The sequence below is a fragment of the Notothenia coriiceps genome, unplaced genomic scaffold, assembly GCF_000735185.1.
Source record: "Notothenia coriiceps isolate Sejong01 unplaced genomic scaffold, NC01 NC01_scaffold00021010, whole genome shotgun sequence".
Classification (NCBI taxonomy): domain Eukaryota; kingdom Metazoa; phylum Chordata; class Actinopteri; order Perciformes; family Nototheniidae; genus Notothenia; species Notothenia coriiceps.
Genome location: NW_011353711.1, coordinates 119,079 through 136,664, shown reverse-complemented (window position 1 = coordinate 136,664; position 17,586 = coordinate 119,079). Strand labels below are relative to the sequence as shown.

The 17,586-nt window shown below is 40.2% G+C and overlaps 1 protein-coding gene across 1 annotated transcript in view; it reads left to right on the top strand.

Moving 5' to 3' along the window:
• Nucleotides 1–3,064: 3,064 nt before the first annotated feature.
• pappaa (pregnancy-associated plasma protein A, pappalysin 1a) overlaps nucleotides 3,065–17,586 on the top strand; it is a gene marked incomplete at its 5' end in the record, with an annotated part of 56,796 nt that continues 42,274 nt past the window's right edge. The window contains 4 exons of the mRNA XM_010779975.1: nucleotides 3,065–3,566; nucleotides 10,261–10,389; nucleotides 10,508–10,599; nucleotides 13,007–13,203. Coding sequence (XP_010778277.1) covers nucleotides 3,065–3,566; nucleotides 10,261–10,389; nucleotides 10,508–10,599; nucleotides 13,007–13,203 — 920 coding nt within the window. The remainder of the gene's footprint in view (nucleotides 3,567–10,260; nucleotides 10,390–10,507; nucleotides 10,600–13,006; nucleotides 13,204–17,586) is intronic.

The window sequence follows — 17,586 nt, the reverse complement described above, 5'->3', positions numbered from 1 at the left end:
TATAATGATCATAAACGTGTGCCTCGGAAATAATTGTTTACATTAATGGTGACCAAAACGTTTGAGACCCGCCCACTGAGATAACTTAGACTAAAGTGAACTATCTAAACACTCAGAGTCCTTTAGTTCACTGAGCCTCTCAGTCTGACAGGAAAGGACTCTCCTCCACCTTGTTGTTGAAAAAGCTCCTTATATCTGTTAGCGTATCTTGCTAGCACCAGAAGCTAAGAACAACGATCTCCGGTACCGGTGCGCTCTCTCTCTCTCGCTCGCACGCACGCACACAAAATAGCTCGTTCCACACACACACACACACACACACACACACACACACACACACACACACACAGAGCCAAGCTTCTATGAAACACAGAGACCCAGACATACTCGTACTGTATCATATTATTTTCGAATCAATAATTTTTCAAATTATGATTTTTAATTATAAATTTTTTTTTTTCTCCTTGTCTCTCGCGCCCTCCCTGTCATGCCCCTGCGCCCCCCCACTTTGAGAAACACTGCTGTAGTGTTTGTTCCAGGTCTGTTCCCTTCATAAATTGTGTGTGTGTGTGTGTGTGTGTGTGTGTGTGTGTGTGTGTGTGTGTGTGTGTGTGTGTGTGTGTGTGTGTCTCAGTGTGTGTGTGTTTCAGGGCAAAAGGGTTAATGGTGGTTGATGTCTGCCTTTGGAGTGGGAGTAACAGTGTGTGACAGTGAGTCATCGATAGTGAGAGCCAGAGCCAGAGATTTCTTAGAAAGCACAAAGCTTGCATGCCCGGACATATCCCTGTCTGTTTTTTCATTCGGTTCCCTGGACTTTTTTTGGATCAGTGTGATTCTCCAGAGCAGAAGGGTGATGGCTGCATAGTGGGCAGGCACCAGCATCCAACCTGGAGATATCTTGTCCAACTATAGTCATTTTTTGACAAACATTGATTAGCCTATAGCTTCAGTATTATTTATGTACCTCTGCATGGAAAAGATCAAGCTTTCGGATGATAACCCAATAAACGCCACAATTGTTAAGTACATCATTGTCAATTCAGTTAGCAGTAGATGTTAACATTAAAAGAAGTGTTTACCCTAAGAAAAAGTCTCATTATAACCCCCATGGCCCTCTGCCCACATCAGCCATAATCCCACTGAAGTTCTGACAATGAACAAGATGAAGGAATGCCATTATTGCTAACCAATATGTTAAACCCCCAAAAGAAAAAAATGTCAAGGATGAAAACAAGGCTCATTCTAACATTAGGCGTTCATTCATTTGAACAAGGTGACTTTGGATGAGTAGCAGTGAAAACAAATCAAAGCATCAGGATTGTTCGGCAACGATTTTGAGACCGACTGAACTTTAGAAAAAAAACAAGCCTGCAATCATTTCAACTCAAATTAAAATAGCCTATAGCCTATACAGAGCTTATATTGGCATGACCATAATGACATACAGTATGGACATTATAGTTGTTCTACTTTCTATGTGTAGGGAATATGACGCACACCAACCAGTTGATTTTCCACAATTCAGTTGAACTCATTGTACTCCTACTGACTGATACAGTGAGCTGCATTTCTATGAAGGATACCAATACTGATCCTCTGAATTCCAACGAGATGTAACATTGTCCATCCCTCTTTTCCAAGAATGGTTGTATTTGTCATCAGACCAATACCTAGATGGGATCAGCTAATCAACAGAAAAATGTGTGGCTTATTTTCAAAGCTTATGTCTGGATGGTTCAGTCTCTCTGGGGCCCCCTCTCCCTGTACTAAGGGACTTATGGGTCAAACACTTCAGAGCTGAGCTGTTTATGTAGCAGTAAGCAGCTGATATTATTTTTTCGTGCAGTCTGCTGCTGTGATTCTAGGTTGATTGAAACATTAACATTTAATATAGCATTTATCTTTTTATTAGGAGTTTTCATGATCTGTTGAAGGTGTCCAACTACAATGATAATTATTGATAGCGTATTATGGTTTGGATTAAAAACTCTTTGCCTCCACAGACTTTTCTGCCAATCATAGATACATTTTTGCATCTTTGAAATACAGTTTACATTGCCTCAGGTTACACATTGGATGAGACTCATACTCTGTCTCCTCTTAAATCTCAAACCACATTAGCAACAGCGCCAGAGCAGGAGTAGGGCCCATCATAACAGCTGACATTACAAAATATTTTCAGTGGCTACAGCTCCTTTCCTTGCAAACTCAATGAAAATGTACCCAGAAAGCCAGGACTACATAAGCCCAGCAAAGCCAAGCTCTTGGAGTATCTTAGGTTATTCTCTCCCAGCTCCCCTCTCATTCTCCCTCCCTCCCTTTCTCTTTCTCTCTGTCTCGCTTTCTCTTTTCTTTAATTCACCTCCACTCTGGCCACACACACACTTACAGTAAAATAATAAATGTGTTGAGATAATGTGGCTTGGAAACAATATTCAGTCCTCACTTGATTAAACACTGGAATTTTGCATGGTGCCCAGAAATGAGGTTAGCAAATGGCTTCGTTGGTTGCCAGCTTGGAAATGCACAAAAGGAAATCTAGGGAGAACATAGTGTCTGCTACTTGCTGGCTTCTAAAAGTGCTTGATGAATGTTAGTGTACGTCACATGGGATAATGTAAGTTAACTGTGTGTGGACTCCAAATATGGTTGGAGTGTGACTGTTAGAGGTTGTAATGACTATGCTGAAGTGATAACCCTGCACAGGCCCCTCTTAGAAGGTACACACCTCAGCTCTGCCTTTCCTCTGCAAATGGACTCACAATGAACTCTCAGTTTCACCTCTACCATGGTGTTGCAATAATTGTGTACACTACAAGGATCACTGATGCAAATAATTAATATGTCAGCACCAAAATTGCTATTATGATTGAGATGTTTTAGTAGAGAATTCAAAGATGTCTTTTGAGTATTTATTTTAACGCCTGTAGCATATAATATTTATTTTCATGTCTAATCTAAAAGTAATTCAGTGTGTTAATGTAGGAAATGGCCTGGTGACTTTTGCCTATTGTGTCTGGTTTATGTTAAATGTCATTTTGTTTTGTCTGTCTTGTATCCACAGGCCCTCCAGATGTGGAGCAGGCCTGTGAGCCAAGTGTGCGCACCTGGAGCCCAAATGCAGGGACTGAGCAAGGTATTGTGGGTCTGTCGGAGTGTCCTCTCCAGGGCTGCATGCTTCAGCTGGAGTTCCCCTACCCGCTGGTACCTGACTCCCTGACTGTATGGGTCACCTTCTTTAGCCCAGAGGAAACAGCACTGCCAGCTATCCATAACATCTTGCTCCTGACCGTCAGTGGGAACAACATTTCATTGGGCCCCAGTAATGTCTTCTGTGACACCCCATTGACTCTGAAGCTGGACATAGAGGATGAAGTGTATGGGGTACAGTTTTTCACCATGGAACAACACCTAGAGATCGATGCCACTCTCTTGTCATCCAAGCCAGACTTCAGACTCTGCAGGCATTGCCGACCTCTACGCTACCGCCTGTTGCGTCAACCACCTTTCACACATGCACCACACGGTCTGATGTTGAATGAGCCTATCCGCCGATATATAGACAGGTGAGTAACCCGGTAGGTGAACACTTTTGTATGACTGATCTATGTCTGACAATCCTGAGTTAAGAAAACTCTGGTCTTTCTCAAGGTTTGAAAAAGACCACCCCTTTGTCCTAGAAGAGGGTTCGAGCCACACGATACATTGGCCATGCTTTTGTATTTTCTTTTAGAAGTTGAGAGAAAAGCTGATTGCTTACCATTTAGCTCCCTGCTTCAATGTGAAGTCATCAGGGTTTTTTGGCCATGCAAGAAGGTGTCCTTTTTTTGTCTGTGGAAACTATGTACAAAAATATGTTCTTGTTATACCAGATATCCTTTTCAATACCCCCAGGAGCACTAGCCAGCCACCAGTTATTTTGCAGTTTCAAATCTACTGCCTAACATTTGTTTCCTAAGTCACAGGTCAGATGTTGCCCACATTTGTTTTTTCCAATGTTCCATGAAGCAAGGGCAAATAGATGTCTTGTTAAAGGTATTATCTGCACACTGTGGTGAGAGTTTAGTGCTTTGCTTTTATGGAATGTGCTGACATGATAAATATTGTGCTATACATGGCACTGCTGCTTGTTGTGCCATCTCACTATCGTGCTGTCATTGTAGTTCACATGAGAAGGAAAGTGCTTGATAAGAGGCCAAATGGTGAGCATGCATGTTATGCAAGATGGAATGATGATATCTAAGTTCCACAAAGTGTCTGTGCACAAATTCCTGGTTGAATGGCTGTGTCTGGGGAAGGCTGTCCGCAGTACAGATGAATGTATTTGGGGTTTTTGGCACACTTCAGTGATTATTGATGTACTGTAGGTAGTTTCACTGCTGTGGTGTCTTTCACTAGCTGCGGTTGCATTCCAGTGGTGGTGGTCAGTGGCGCTGGCTGACTATCCTTGTTGTGAGAGCATAATGATCTTGTCTCTGTTAAATGGTCAGATAAGTTTTATAGAAAGTGTATATGTTACAGCCATCAGAGTCTTTAATTCATGAAGTAATTAAAAACGGTATGCAGTCTTTATTAAACACAAGTCTTTCCTAAAAACTGCTAAAAATTATAATAAAAAAAACATTATAAGGAGATAAAAACAATTGAGAGCATTTGCATTTCTCTAAGAATGTACAGTATGACCATAGCATGCACATTAGCGTTATTTACTTATTATGGACATTTTTGGTGAGTAAACCATTATGTTCTTATGTCTGTTTGCCTGTCAGTAGACTACTCAAACTAAATAAGTGAAATTAAATTAAGTTAAAGTGCGAAAGTTCTAATGTTGCATTCTTCAACAAACAAATAATTATAAAAGAAAGATACGCACAACAGGAGACCAAGACTCATACAAAAGAAGTCTGTCAGTGATGTTTTCTGGGATATCATTTTGACGGCTATGATAATGCCCCATCTCCCTCACTGTCTTACAATAAACATAGCCTTTGACATGGTGGAGTAAAGAGCAAAGTTCACTCAGATGTTTTGGCATGCCACAAATCCAATGTGAAGTACTGTGTTTGATTGCCTTTGTGCATCTGCTGAACTGCTTTGGTTGACCACACAGTAAGCTGATTCTTCTTGCAACATGTTTCTATGGGCTATGGAGGTTTTGGGTGAGGGGGTTGATTGACCTCCCACTGTCAGGCTGCTGGCCTTCACCTGAGCTTGGGCAAACTGACCAAGAGGATAACTGACATCTTGGCTCCATCCATGGGTGGTGGTTAGTTTGGAATGGCTAAGGGCCGGGAGGTCAGCGTGACAGAGTAAATTATGGTATGGAGTAACAAGGGTCAAGTGAAGAGGAGACGCAGGGATGGAAAGCTGTACTAGTTGGGGGTAAATCATCGCTAGGATCAAGGGGGGCAATAGGTGATTGAGGAGAACATTAGGGGGTCGAGAAAGTGAAGAGAGAGGGTAGGAGGTTTGGGTTAGTTTGACCCCATCCCTCTGAAGCACTCCAGCCCATCAGCTAATCCTCCTCCTGATGTGGGTTTCAGAGCTGTCATTCAGTCAAAGCCTATCTGAGCTCATGTGAAGAGACCTCCCAGCCAAAAGAGTTAGGGCAGCTCCCCCAGCATCATTACTACCCCACACCCCCTCTGTAATCTGACTCTACCCTGGTCTGCACAAATCTTCCACATTATACCCCCTATCCTTCCTTAGCTAAGCTATTTGGCGCTGGTTGGCAAGTCAATATCCCACCTTAAAAAAAATTGTGTTGAAAAAAGAACAAAAGAACCGTTGTTTTCACAATACTTCAGTTTTTTGTGCTATTATTTGTTATGATAAAGTTGATAAAATTACAAAATAAACATAGGTAGTTTCTAAGACAATGTTGGTTAATTGGCAATTCAAATAACAAGCATACATTCGAGATGTGCGATCTTATTGATTTTGAATTTGATATAACTATACAAAATGTTGGTTCAATTGAAATCAATACTGTAGTTTAAATAAACTATGAATAATTTAGCAACACTTTTTATTCCCAGATACATTTTTATTCCCTCTCATCACCCATTAATTTGAACTTTTAACAGTTTCTTCTCTTCATAACCGGCTGACCCGCCTTCTTTATAGGATGTTCAACATTAGAAATAATCCTCCTAATATGAACCATATTCATGAGTTGCAGACAGAGTGAACAGTGTAGTCCTCGTGGGGAGTCATGGGATGTCTGGTTCACTCAACAGAATTTCTCCAGCAGACAAATCATATAGGAATGTAATTGGTGCTACTAAGGGGTTTGCAGAATTGAATTTCTTGGACACAGGCTGCACTGGTAATTATTGTCCTTTTCATTTAAAGATAAACAAATGCAACACCTTAGCTGCAATTTAGGCAATTAGCAGATCTAAAGCAGTCCGATTTAATACTAACAACAAACTTCACATTCGTAGAATTTGTGGGTCTACACGTTGCCATTTTATTTTTTAAAGTACCTCTTTAAGGCCAACACTTGTATCATTAGTTTGTTAGACATACCAAGGGTGTCAAATGAATCGCAGTAAAACCTCAAACGTATGTCAGCTGCTTCACTGACAAAATAAACATTGCCCAGTTTGTTGTTCTTGCAGGCTCAATATTTTCTCAACTTACTTACATTTACCTGCTTTTCTCATCTGGGATCTATCAGCCAAGAACAATAAGCAGCTAGAGAACGGAAACACATCCATATGCATGCTCACACATAAGTCTAGTGCACACAGCAGTAGAGTCAGGAACACACACATAGATGAACACAGACACACACCAACACTCTTCTTGCTCTCAATAGCATGCACACATGCACACATGCACACATGCACACATGCACACACATGGCTCCATGTGTAATCACCTGGTGCTATCAAAACACCTTTGAAAAGCATATTACAGTGCCTTGTGTGCCTGACTTTGAGCGGGAGCCAAGATAAAACCTCTATTCCTTCATGGGTCTCGGGAAGGATGTCTGGATGCACAAAGATGCACCAGCGATGAAATCTTATCACGTGACACCTTGTCTGAGACTGCATTAAAGTCCTTTGTAGTGTGAGTTACATCTCAGATCAGTTACATATCATATCTAATCAGTTGCAGATCATAGTGTGGTTTTATGAAGTCTGGATGGCTTCCAGAAGTCATGTCTATCACAGGATATTGGCTATTAAACTATTGTACCGCATAAAGTGGTGCTGTCCATAAACACTTTCACAAATGTACTCTTTTATAATGTCGCTGTCACTGTTAATGTAGTTCTTATATATATCCCACCACCAAAGTCCAGTGGAAGGATCATTTATGGAACGTTGTTACATCTGCACCGTTCTGTGTCTTTCTTCCATGCTGCCAACTGCAGCGTCTAACACAGCATGGCTATTCGCAGGGAGGTCAGGAGGAATCAAGCATGCACCTAATTGGGAACAGGTTGAAGGCTAAGTTTAAAGAGTTGTTATCACGCTAAGAGGAGTTGCACTATTGACCCTCTAGAACCAAAGGTGCATTATGACACCCAGGTATTAAGTGTTGCTTACCAGCATGCTGTATACTGTAGTCCAATACAGGCGGTTTAGACACTACTGTTGCAGTAGGGAATACGGCCTTGATCTCCTATAATCTGATTGGAAACACTTTGTTTCACCATGGTATGAACTTTGTAAACTCGGTAACAAACAAAAGGGATCAAACCCAAAATAGTTATCTGCTTTCCATGAAACATCAAGGCTTACTATAGGCAAAGTAGTTTTAAGTAGCCAACTATTGGCCTTGCAGACTGGTTTGCAGCAAAAAAACAAAAACAAATACATTGGAGAATTTACACATTTTTCCTCCTTTTTCACTGTCTCCTTTTATTTTTCATTTTATCTATGGGTTTTCTCCTTGCCCTCCTCTTTGATTACCCCTTACTCTGCCAGATCTAGCCACTTTTGTCTTTGTTGTTGCTTGTTCTTGCATGACCATGTGTCCGAATGTGGTCTAATGCACTAATCACTTTTTTGTGTATTGGATTACCTACAGTATATGATAACCAGGATTTGTCATTATCCATAAAAACGATATTCTTATGCTGTCTTACTGAAAAGATCTATTCCTCTCTTCTTTCCGCCAATTCTGTGTGTTTGCTCTCCTCAAAGATAAAGTCTCCCACAGCTCGACTTTTCCAGGGGCTAAACTAATTCAATTAGAGGGGGCATGTTTGAGTGTAGCCTGGAGTTACACCCCATGAGCCAACATTGCAGAACAGGACATACTGAAGTATAAAAGAGAGTCTGTCAGGTCCAACATTTTGTGTTGATAATAATAAAGCCAACATAAACATCTCATCCTAGGCACACATTTTGCTTTGGGGAAATTCATTTTGTTACATGATCTTTAGGTCCATCAGTTCTTATAATTGAGATAGCACACCATACTTGAACTTCGTCTGCTGGGAATGTGATGAACAAACACACGAAAAATGAAGATAAGGAGGAAAACAAAAGCATTGGAGAATAGTCAGGAATGTTATTAATAAAATACTCTTTCCTTTTGTAAATCTTTTGTTTGTGTTCTTTTTAACACAAATCACCGGGGAAGAAGCGTGAATGTGTGTTTTCACAATTATACATGCACTTGAGCACCTTTCATGCAATGCAGTGTGTTGGTACATGGGTACGCATAATGCCATATTCTCACATTTACCATGCATTTTTCTTTGCATATAAATGGTAAATGCCTCATTTACGCACATTTGGAGTTTCTGTTCTTGCCCAAGGACACTTGACATTTAGACGTTAAGTTGAGTCTTCGATTCTCTGTGATTAGTGGACAACATTGTTAGAGTAAATGGTTAGACTAAGAGCTCATAAAAGGTTATGGCTTCACTGCACACCACTGAAACACTTTGAAAATTGGTCTATAATACTTGATGGTCTACATGAAATGATATATGGCTAACCTATTGGTCCTATTTAACCACATTTACTGATGTTGTTCCCTACTCCCATAGCTAGTTTCTGCCATGTATTTAACCAATACTATGCATTCCTTTCCCCCGTATGCCTTGAATAACTTGGAGAACGTAAAACATGTATTAAGCTCACAACATGTCTCTACATTGCTCACTGTCCAGTTACTTAACACCAGGACACACAGAAATTAGGGTAAACAACTCTAAAAAGACAAAACAAAACATGAAGGAGAAACCATGACCATGAGCGACAAATCAAGCTAGAAATGAGAAACCAAAACTATAAGCAAAATGAAAAAAAAGGTCAAAAAACAAACAAACTGTAAACAACAAAGCTGCAAGTGAGAGTACTGATTAAAAAATATCCTGTATCTAAGATGTAAGATATCCTTTTTTTTTATTGTTTATAGTAGTAGCAAATACATAACATTTGTACTTGCCTTTACCTGTTTTTTTTAATAAACTTCTATTCTTAGTTTCTTTTCCTGTACTGAAACTTAAGATGAAGCAATCATGTGGATCCATAAAATCCAGCTTCTTGTTTCATCTTACTGAAAGCCTGGCCAAAGTTTAAACAGGGCCAGAATCAAACAGAAAATATTAAATCTGGTGGTAATACAAAACATGTAAAGGCAAACAACAGATCAGAGAGACAGAGTTAACACAAAAGAACACTCAAAACAAGACATGAAATGTCATGACAGTACCCTCACTTGCAGTTTTTAGTTGTTTCTCATTTACAGTTTTCTCTCCTTGAGTTTTGTTTTGTTGCTTTTCTTATGGTTTCTCATTTACAGCTTTTTCTTTTTCGTTTATGATTTTGGTTTTCTCATTTATGTTTTTTTCCCCTTTTTTCAGTCTTTTTTTTCAGACTTCCTTATAATGGTGACTCAAGAAACCACCATGGCGACTTTCACCAATGAAAGTGAGTTGTCCCCCAACATTTTTCCTGTCCATTGTGTATTCATCACGATGGTTCCTTCAATCACCGTGATGAGGATACAAAACAAACCCGGACTCAAAGCAATAAACGCTGTGACTAGATAAGTAGATGTGTGTGCTGGGACAGATGTTCTAATTTGTGTTGAGCTAGTGGCACTTGAGATATAGGATTGCTACAACACACACAAACACACACAGTCCTATCGACCCGCTCTCCGCCTGATCCGAGTATCTTCCTCAGTTGCCCTTTATTGATATGTGATTCCTTATCAGACATTTCCTGCAAGGCTTCAAGTTATCCGAAATATGTGGACTTACTGTCATCTTTGCCTCTTTCTTTGCAGGGATGTGGCGCCACATGTTGTGTACACCTACCAGGTCCAAACCATCTCCAGCCGGAGTGAGAGTGAGCCCTCCGCCCGGCTGGTACACGATCTGGGGGCGCCGTACTGTGGAGATGGACGCATCCAGAGGTAACACGCACCCACATTAAAATATTTGTAAATGCACGCATATAGATGTGCGAAGCATTTTCAGAAAAATAGACGGTGTGTGTTTATTTATTCTGAGTACCTCATCTTGTTATTCCAGATCCAAAGGAGAGGAGTGTGATGATAAGAACTCTATGAATGGGGACGGCTGCTCCAGCCAGTGCAAGAAGGAGCCTTTTTTCAACTGTGTTGGTGAGTAATATGGACAAATGTATCAACCAAAATGAAATGCCTTCACTGGTATGTTTCTCTGTAATCGGCTGTTGAGCAAAGTACTATAGAAGAGAGTTAGGTGACCTTCAGTGCACCTTTCATCGAGGAATTAACTTCGAAAAATACACAGTTTATGAAAGATTATTTTCCTTGTAAACTGACTTTGTTGTAGCCTAAAAGTAGGCTAAAGTTGGATAACGAAATAATAATAGCCAGACTATGTATGAAACTGAAAAGCTTCTAAAACAAAAGTGACATTTTAATTGTATGAAGTTATGTTTAAACCACCACTTCATAACAAAACAGTTTTGTTTCCGCACCATGATATTATTGTCTGTGTAGACTGAAATGGTGAAAACTCCCAAAGGCTTACTTTGTGAATGAACAGATTTAACATCTGGGCCTCTTTAATCCAAGTTCTTTACGCCTTTCTCAGAAGAATAAAAATGCCATTACATATCATAATCACTTTGACCTCCAGTTAAAAAAATAAATAAATCTGGAAATCATTATTTTTCTAAAGGGTGAGTCATCTCATTCTACAAAGTTGAGTGACTGGCATCTCCTACGTTGTTTTGTTTTATGAATAGATGGATGGTTTCCCTTCCAGTTCCCCTGCTGGAGACTATCATTTTGCCCCCCTGTTGTGATATATGTGTGTGTGTTCATGTGCACTACATACACACGTGTGAGCCTTAGTGAAGTGGCCACTTAATCCCTGTCAGATTGCTGGATGACTGCATTGGCTGTGCTGTTTTTCCACCAACTGCAGCACTCAGGGGTGTGTGTAAGTGTGTGTGTGTGTGTCCGACAATGTCTGAAATACTTGTAGTTTTTAACAGAAATCTGACACTATAATGATGGGACCTTCTGTCCATCTGTCTGTATGTGTGAGCGAGTGCCTGCTTGTCAGTGTGTTGGATAGTGAAAGAGAGAGTTGGATAGAAAATTGATACTAAGTATACAACAGGCCAGGGTGCTGCAGCCTGGACGAGCTTTAATAGGCCATTCACACGATTAGGCCTAATTATATCTGGAGTAGACTAAATTGACAAGTTATTTTCCCCTCGCTCTAAATTCCTTGTTCTCAATAGAGTTCCAAGCGACAGGAAACACAAGTGCAGACATAAAGGAAATGCAATCAGATTTTTTGCATCAACATGTATCAGAAAAGCGTTTTTCATAAAGGTCAGTTTAACCTGGGATGCTGTGTTGAAATAATCAAACAAAACAAAACAGGAATAGTTAACTTTGAGAGCCTGCAGACTTTTCTTTCTTTTCTCTGGCTCTGTTTATCATTGTTTATCTCACCGCTCTCTTCCTTTCTCCAACTATTGGGCTCTCTTTTCCTTTTGATATTAAACTCAATCACCTTTCCAGTTATATTCTAAACACATATCCCCGTCCAAATTTGAATACAGTAGCGCCACCCTTTCTCTTTTTCCTTTTACTTATCTTCTCTTATGAGTTCACTTTCTGCATATTACTTCTGCCACTTTCACAAGCCACTGTTTGAGCTTCCTCCTGCCTCGCTCCTTCCCTTCTTCCTTGCTTCTGCTCCTGCTGAGTGAGTGGCGGGAGCAGTATTCTGTATGCCCCCTCAGTAGCCCCTCGTTTCACCATCGCCAGAGCACAGAACTGACTTGAGTTTTTGGCTTTGCTGGAGAAGGCTGGAATTTCGAGGAGGAGGCCCCGGCCAACTTGGCACAGAATGCCGCCTTTCCCCCTCACTGGAACCCCACCGGCTGACACTGCTTTAGCTGAGAGCGGAGAGCAATGAGGCCCAGGCAACCTCCCTGCTCTGCTCCCCTCTCCTCCAGTCCATAAGTTCCCGTTCCAGACCTTAACTCTGGGCAGGATGTCTGTAAAAAGTACTGCTGTATCTTTCTTTACCTCCTGACTTTGTCTAGCCCCCCCTTACTTCCTCTCTTTGTGTTTATCCATATTCTCCCTTTCAGTATTTCTTTTTTTTCTACATTAACATGCTCTCTCTCTCTATGTGTAGGTTCTCACAAACTCAAGAATGCATCCTCCTTTTTTCATGCACCTTTTACCCTTTTTCCCCCTCCCACTTCTTTATCTGGTCCTCTCTTTACCTTCCAAAATAATAAACATAAGGTTAGACTGCTATCCCAAAGGATCAGTACTGTAAATGCACATGTTCTATAAAAAAGAATGATAAAAGGGAGGTGAGTAGTAAAGATCGAACTCTGTAAAAAATTCACCTGGATGGCTTTGTTTAAGTGAGAAAAAGACAGAGCCAGGTGGTGACTGACAGACATCTTAGCTCCAATTAAACTTCAACATACTAGAAAAAGCACCACAGATAAGTATTAAGTCATAATTACAACTTTTGTTCTGCTATCTATGATCTCTTCACTCACAGAGGAGCCAAGCATGTGTTACTACTATGATGGCGACGGGGTGTGTGAGGATTTTGAACGAGAGACCGGCGTGAGGGACTGTGGCCTCTACACCCCTAATGGTTTCCTTGACCAGTGGGCCTCATCTGTCGATGTTTCCCATGAGGAGAAGCCCTACTGCTCCGGGGAGGTGGCTGCGGGATACCCTGCTGTAACTAAGGTAGGGGCATACAAAGACTTCTTATGTATGTTTGGGAATTTCTTAATGCTTTGCTCACTTTGTTTGTTGTTTCACACTACAGTTTGAATGGTGGAAAGATGTTAAATGGCACATGTAAAATATTTTGTCAAACAACCAGTCAGTCAATTTAGGAGTCCTGTATCTGATATTATATAGAATAGAGATGGATAGAATCGGAGGATGAAACCCTCTTTATTGGTCGCACATGTTCATGCACACAGCACACACAGTGAAATGTAGTCTCTGCTTTTTACCCATCCTAGTACCTAGTACTAGGAGCAGTATATACATATATATATATATATATATACACAGGTTGGATCATTGTGAAACATTAAAAACTGCAATTCTCCATTGTAATTTGGGGAAATAATGTGGGGGGTTTAATTTTCTTCTCATGTTTTGCACAATGAAGTCTACATTTTGGTGATTGACTTGCAACAAACCCCATATATTTCCCTTGCTTGTGTATTAAGAAATTTTAGAGATTGGGACATTTAATTTACTGTCTGTCATGGTGGATTGCAAAAGTTTGCCGTAGTGCTTATTGAAAACTAGGGAAGAAGCCATTGATTCCACATAAAGCCAATGTAAGAATTGATGGGAAGCTGAATGGACTTGATTACCCAAAACATTAAGGGTGATGCATGCATTCATATACTAATACAAACAAAGCTTCGGACGTATAGAAGTGCATTACGCTCAATCCTATTTAATCCTGCCTCCCTAATAGGCATGGTCAGAGTTACGGCACATTCGTTAACCATCTCTTTTAAAGCCCTCTTCAATATTTCTATTCTTAATTTTTACTTTTATCTGTTGTTCAAACCAATGTTAAAACAAACATCCTGCAGTAAATTTCCTACAGTATGTTAACCTTAAAAATGTGAGACTTTGTACTGAAACTGTTAGGCGTCACATCTTCACTCTGACAGATCTCGCTCTGCTGAGACATGTGTGTGATGTTGGAAGTGTGTAATGTTGGCTGTAGTGCTTGTTCCTACTACTGATGATGCATTTTACAAGGCCAATGAACTAGGTATTATTGAACAGCTGTGGTCAGGTATCTTGCTCAAGAACACTTTGGCAGGGACTTACTAAAACAAAGGTATGAGTTTAACCGACACCATTTAATGCATTTGATATTTATATGGCACCACTACTGTCGGAGCGTGAGTTCCAACTAACAGCATTGCAGATGGTTTGTTCGCTGAGAGGAAAGAGACACCAATGGAAAATGTCTACATAGCTATAAAAAAGGATTTCTGCTGTGAAGGACACATTGTTCATAGAAAAAGCACTTCTACTATTGAGAACACACAGTTCCAATAAGATATGGGATGAGTTCACGTCATTACAAGGCCACTGACTGTCCATTTTATGTGCACATGTTGAAATTATGCAAACACAGGTTATAAAAACGCTCTCTCTTCTTTGCGCTCTGTATGTTCTGGCACACTTTTATCCAGTAAATTGTGAGTTCTACGTCTTTAAAGTAGTCCACTGTTACATCAAAAATAGTTTCTTTAAAGCCAATTCCTCTCACCAAAATCAGTAAACGTCGATGAAATCTCTGAAATGTAATGAGCCTGCTCCAGCATCACGCACTATAGCAGCATCAAATCCAATCTCTTCAACTCAATTTCATTTAGCTCTTACAGTGTCGGGCATATGAACACATAAACTGCTTGCACACACAATACTACACACACACACACACACACACACACACACACACACACACACACACACACACACACACACACACACACACACACACACACACACACACCTAACCAAAAGCATTGCTGCAGTAGTCCCTTGAGAAACAAAGATAACATAACGAAGCCTCAAATAACTGAGGCGAGATTCTTGTTCAGTCATTGCTCCTATAAGCAATTGCGCAATTGCGTGCATGCCAACTGCCCTGGAGGCTCATGCCACAGATAAAGCATGATGTGATGATTGATTCTGGGGATGAAGACCAGATCCTGGGGTTTCTTTGTTCATGGATCCTGTTTAAATGGGGCCACTTTAGAACATTTTAAACACTGCAGTTTAACGTTTTTAAAGATGTTACCTATCTCGAGGAGGTCTTGAATCTCTAACATTCTCTATTTAGAAGACTTAATGTTATGTTATGAGATTGGGTTTTTGATTTTCCTGGTTGTCTGTACTTTAGTGGTGGAAAAGGATTTAAATACGTATAGATATGTAGATATAGATGTTTAAAGTTGAAGCCTCAGAGCTGCATAGTTAATTATGATTTTATTACCTTTGTTGAGATTTATTGAGATAGCAACCATTTATCTGAAAACACATGTTTGTTGTGAGCTCGGCACCTGCTTGCACTTCCTCAGTGAAAGAAAATCAGATTAATGCTTGACTTTTGTAGATGGTCTATTTCATATAAATATAATTTTGCAACTGTTGGCTTTCATAAAATGACAGATAGTTCCTTGGCACTGAATTACTTGCCAATTCAAGTCAAAGAAGTCTGTCAGAAGAAGCCAGATAATATCTGCACTTGTATGACACCCAACTGTAGCCTTGCCAGAATCTGCCGCTTTAAAAGGGAAAATTGTGCCACAGTATGACTCTCTACAAATAGTTTCTTTCACCATCTCCTTGAAGTCAACTAGTGATAAATGCGGGCATGTTGCGACATAGTATATTTTCTCATGAAACAACTGTTGAGAGCATTGAGTGACTATGCATTAGTGAGCGTGAGGGAGACCATGCCAGGAGATTTGCTGCTGTTGGAATGACTCTACAGTTAAACAGAAATCACAATGTGGTAACAAAACAATCATGCTTTCTTTGTATTTCTTCCATTCCTTGAATACTAAACTTACAGTAAATTAAGTTAAAACAACCAAGATGCAAAATGAATGCAGGACTCTTGTACTTGACAATACATATAATAAAGATACAGAGGGGGGGTGGGGGCAGTTATTATTTTGCTGTGGACTTGACACATAGAGCAACCATGCATCCCAGTCAACCACAGCACCAACACTTTACAACGGCAAAAAGCCAACATGACAGTTGTATCTGGTTAACCACTAGCATCCATCAAACAATATGTACCATCTTTGTCCTTCTAGTGACTTTGTGTGTGCTGTTTTTATGTGCTCATATATTTGAGAAAAAGACAGATATGAATAAAGAAAGATCGGAAAAATTAAGTACAGAAAGTCAGGTTATAAGTGCAAATGAATTGAAGTAAGAAAACCTGCATTGCGTTTCTTAGTAAATTGATGGGCCAGCACAAGCTGCCAGAACAGCTTCAATGCTCCCTGGCTTCTCCAAATATCTGGAACCCTACTGGAAGAACAGCACTATTCTCCTAACAGATATTCCCTGATTTTTTAAGTAGAAGAACACAAATTGAAAGATAAAGCAGAGCCATAATCTTTGTTATACTTTTTTAGATACAGTGTAGTGGTTATACACATACTTTTATGCTCATACATTCTTTTTTTTTGCATTAAAATCAACCCGATGGACAAGACAGTACTCCTAACTACATTAACGGAATCATAATTTAGCAAATGCCCAAAAAAGATACAAGTTTATGTTGAAGTGAAAAAGTCCTCTAGCAGCCATTGCAATGACAACTCAGTTTAAAGATGACTACTAGCAGATAGTGAGACATAACATGGCCACAAAGTACACAAAGGGAGAAAAAGAGGATGGTGAATCAGATAATGAGAACAGAAAGTGTGTATGTGCTAGTTTAAGTTATTATACTTGTATATAAGGCTATTGTTAATAGCTCACTTCATCCCTTGCGGTTTACCCTATTTCCATGTTCATGGTTTACAGCTCTTTGGTAGAGTCAGGCTAGAGCTGAAGTGAACACACTTTCCGTGTGTTTGAGAGTTTTCTTTTGTTCTGTATGAGTGTGTTGGGGGTACTTCATAATGTCCTTCTGATCCAGCAAGCAAGCCCTGTATTGGTTTTTGTGTATCAGTTCCGTTTTGTGTGTGTGTGTGTGTGTGTGTGTGTGTGTGTGTGTGTGTGTGTGTGTGTGTGTGTGTGTGTGTGTGTGTGTATGAGTGTCTAAGAGAGAGAGAGGCTGCCAGCGGTGATAGGGATCTTTGCGGATGCAAGAAAGCAACAACAGCACAAGAAGGCACTTGAGAAGAAAGAGAGATAATATATCTGCACGACATCTCAAGTGCTGAGTGTGTGTGTGTGTGTGTGTGTGTGTGTGTGTGTGTGTGTGTGTGTGTGTGTGTGTGTGTGTGTGTGTGTGTGTGTGTGTGTGTGTGTGTGTGTGTGTGTGTGTGTGTGTGTGTGTGTGTGTGTGTGTGTGTGTGAAAGGTATACACTGGAATATATGTTTACTGTATGACA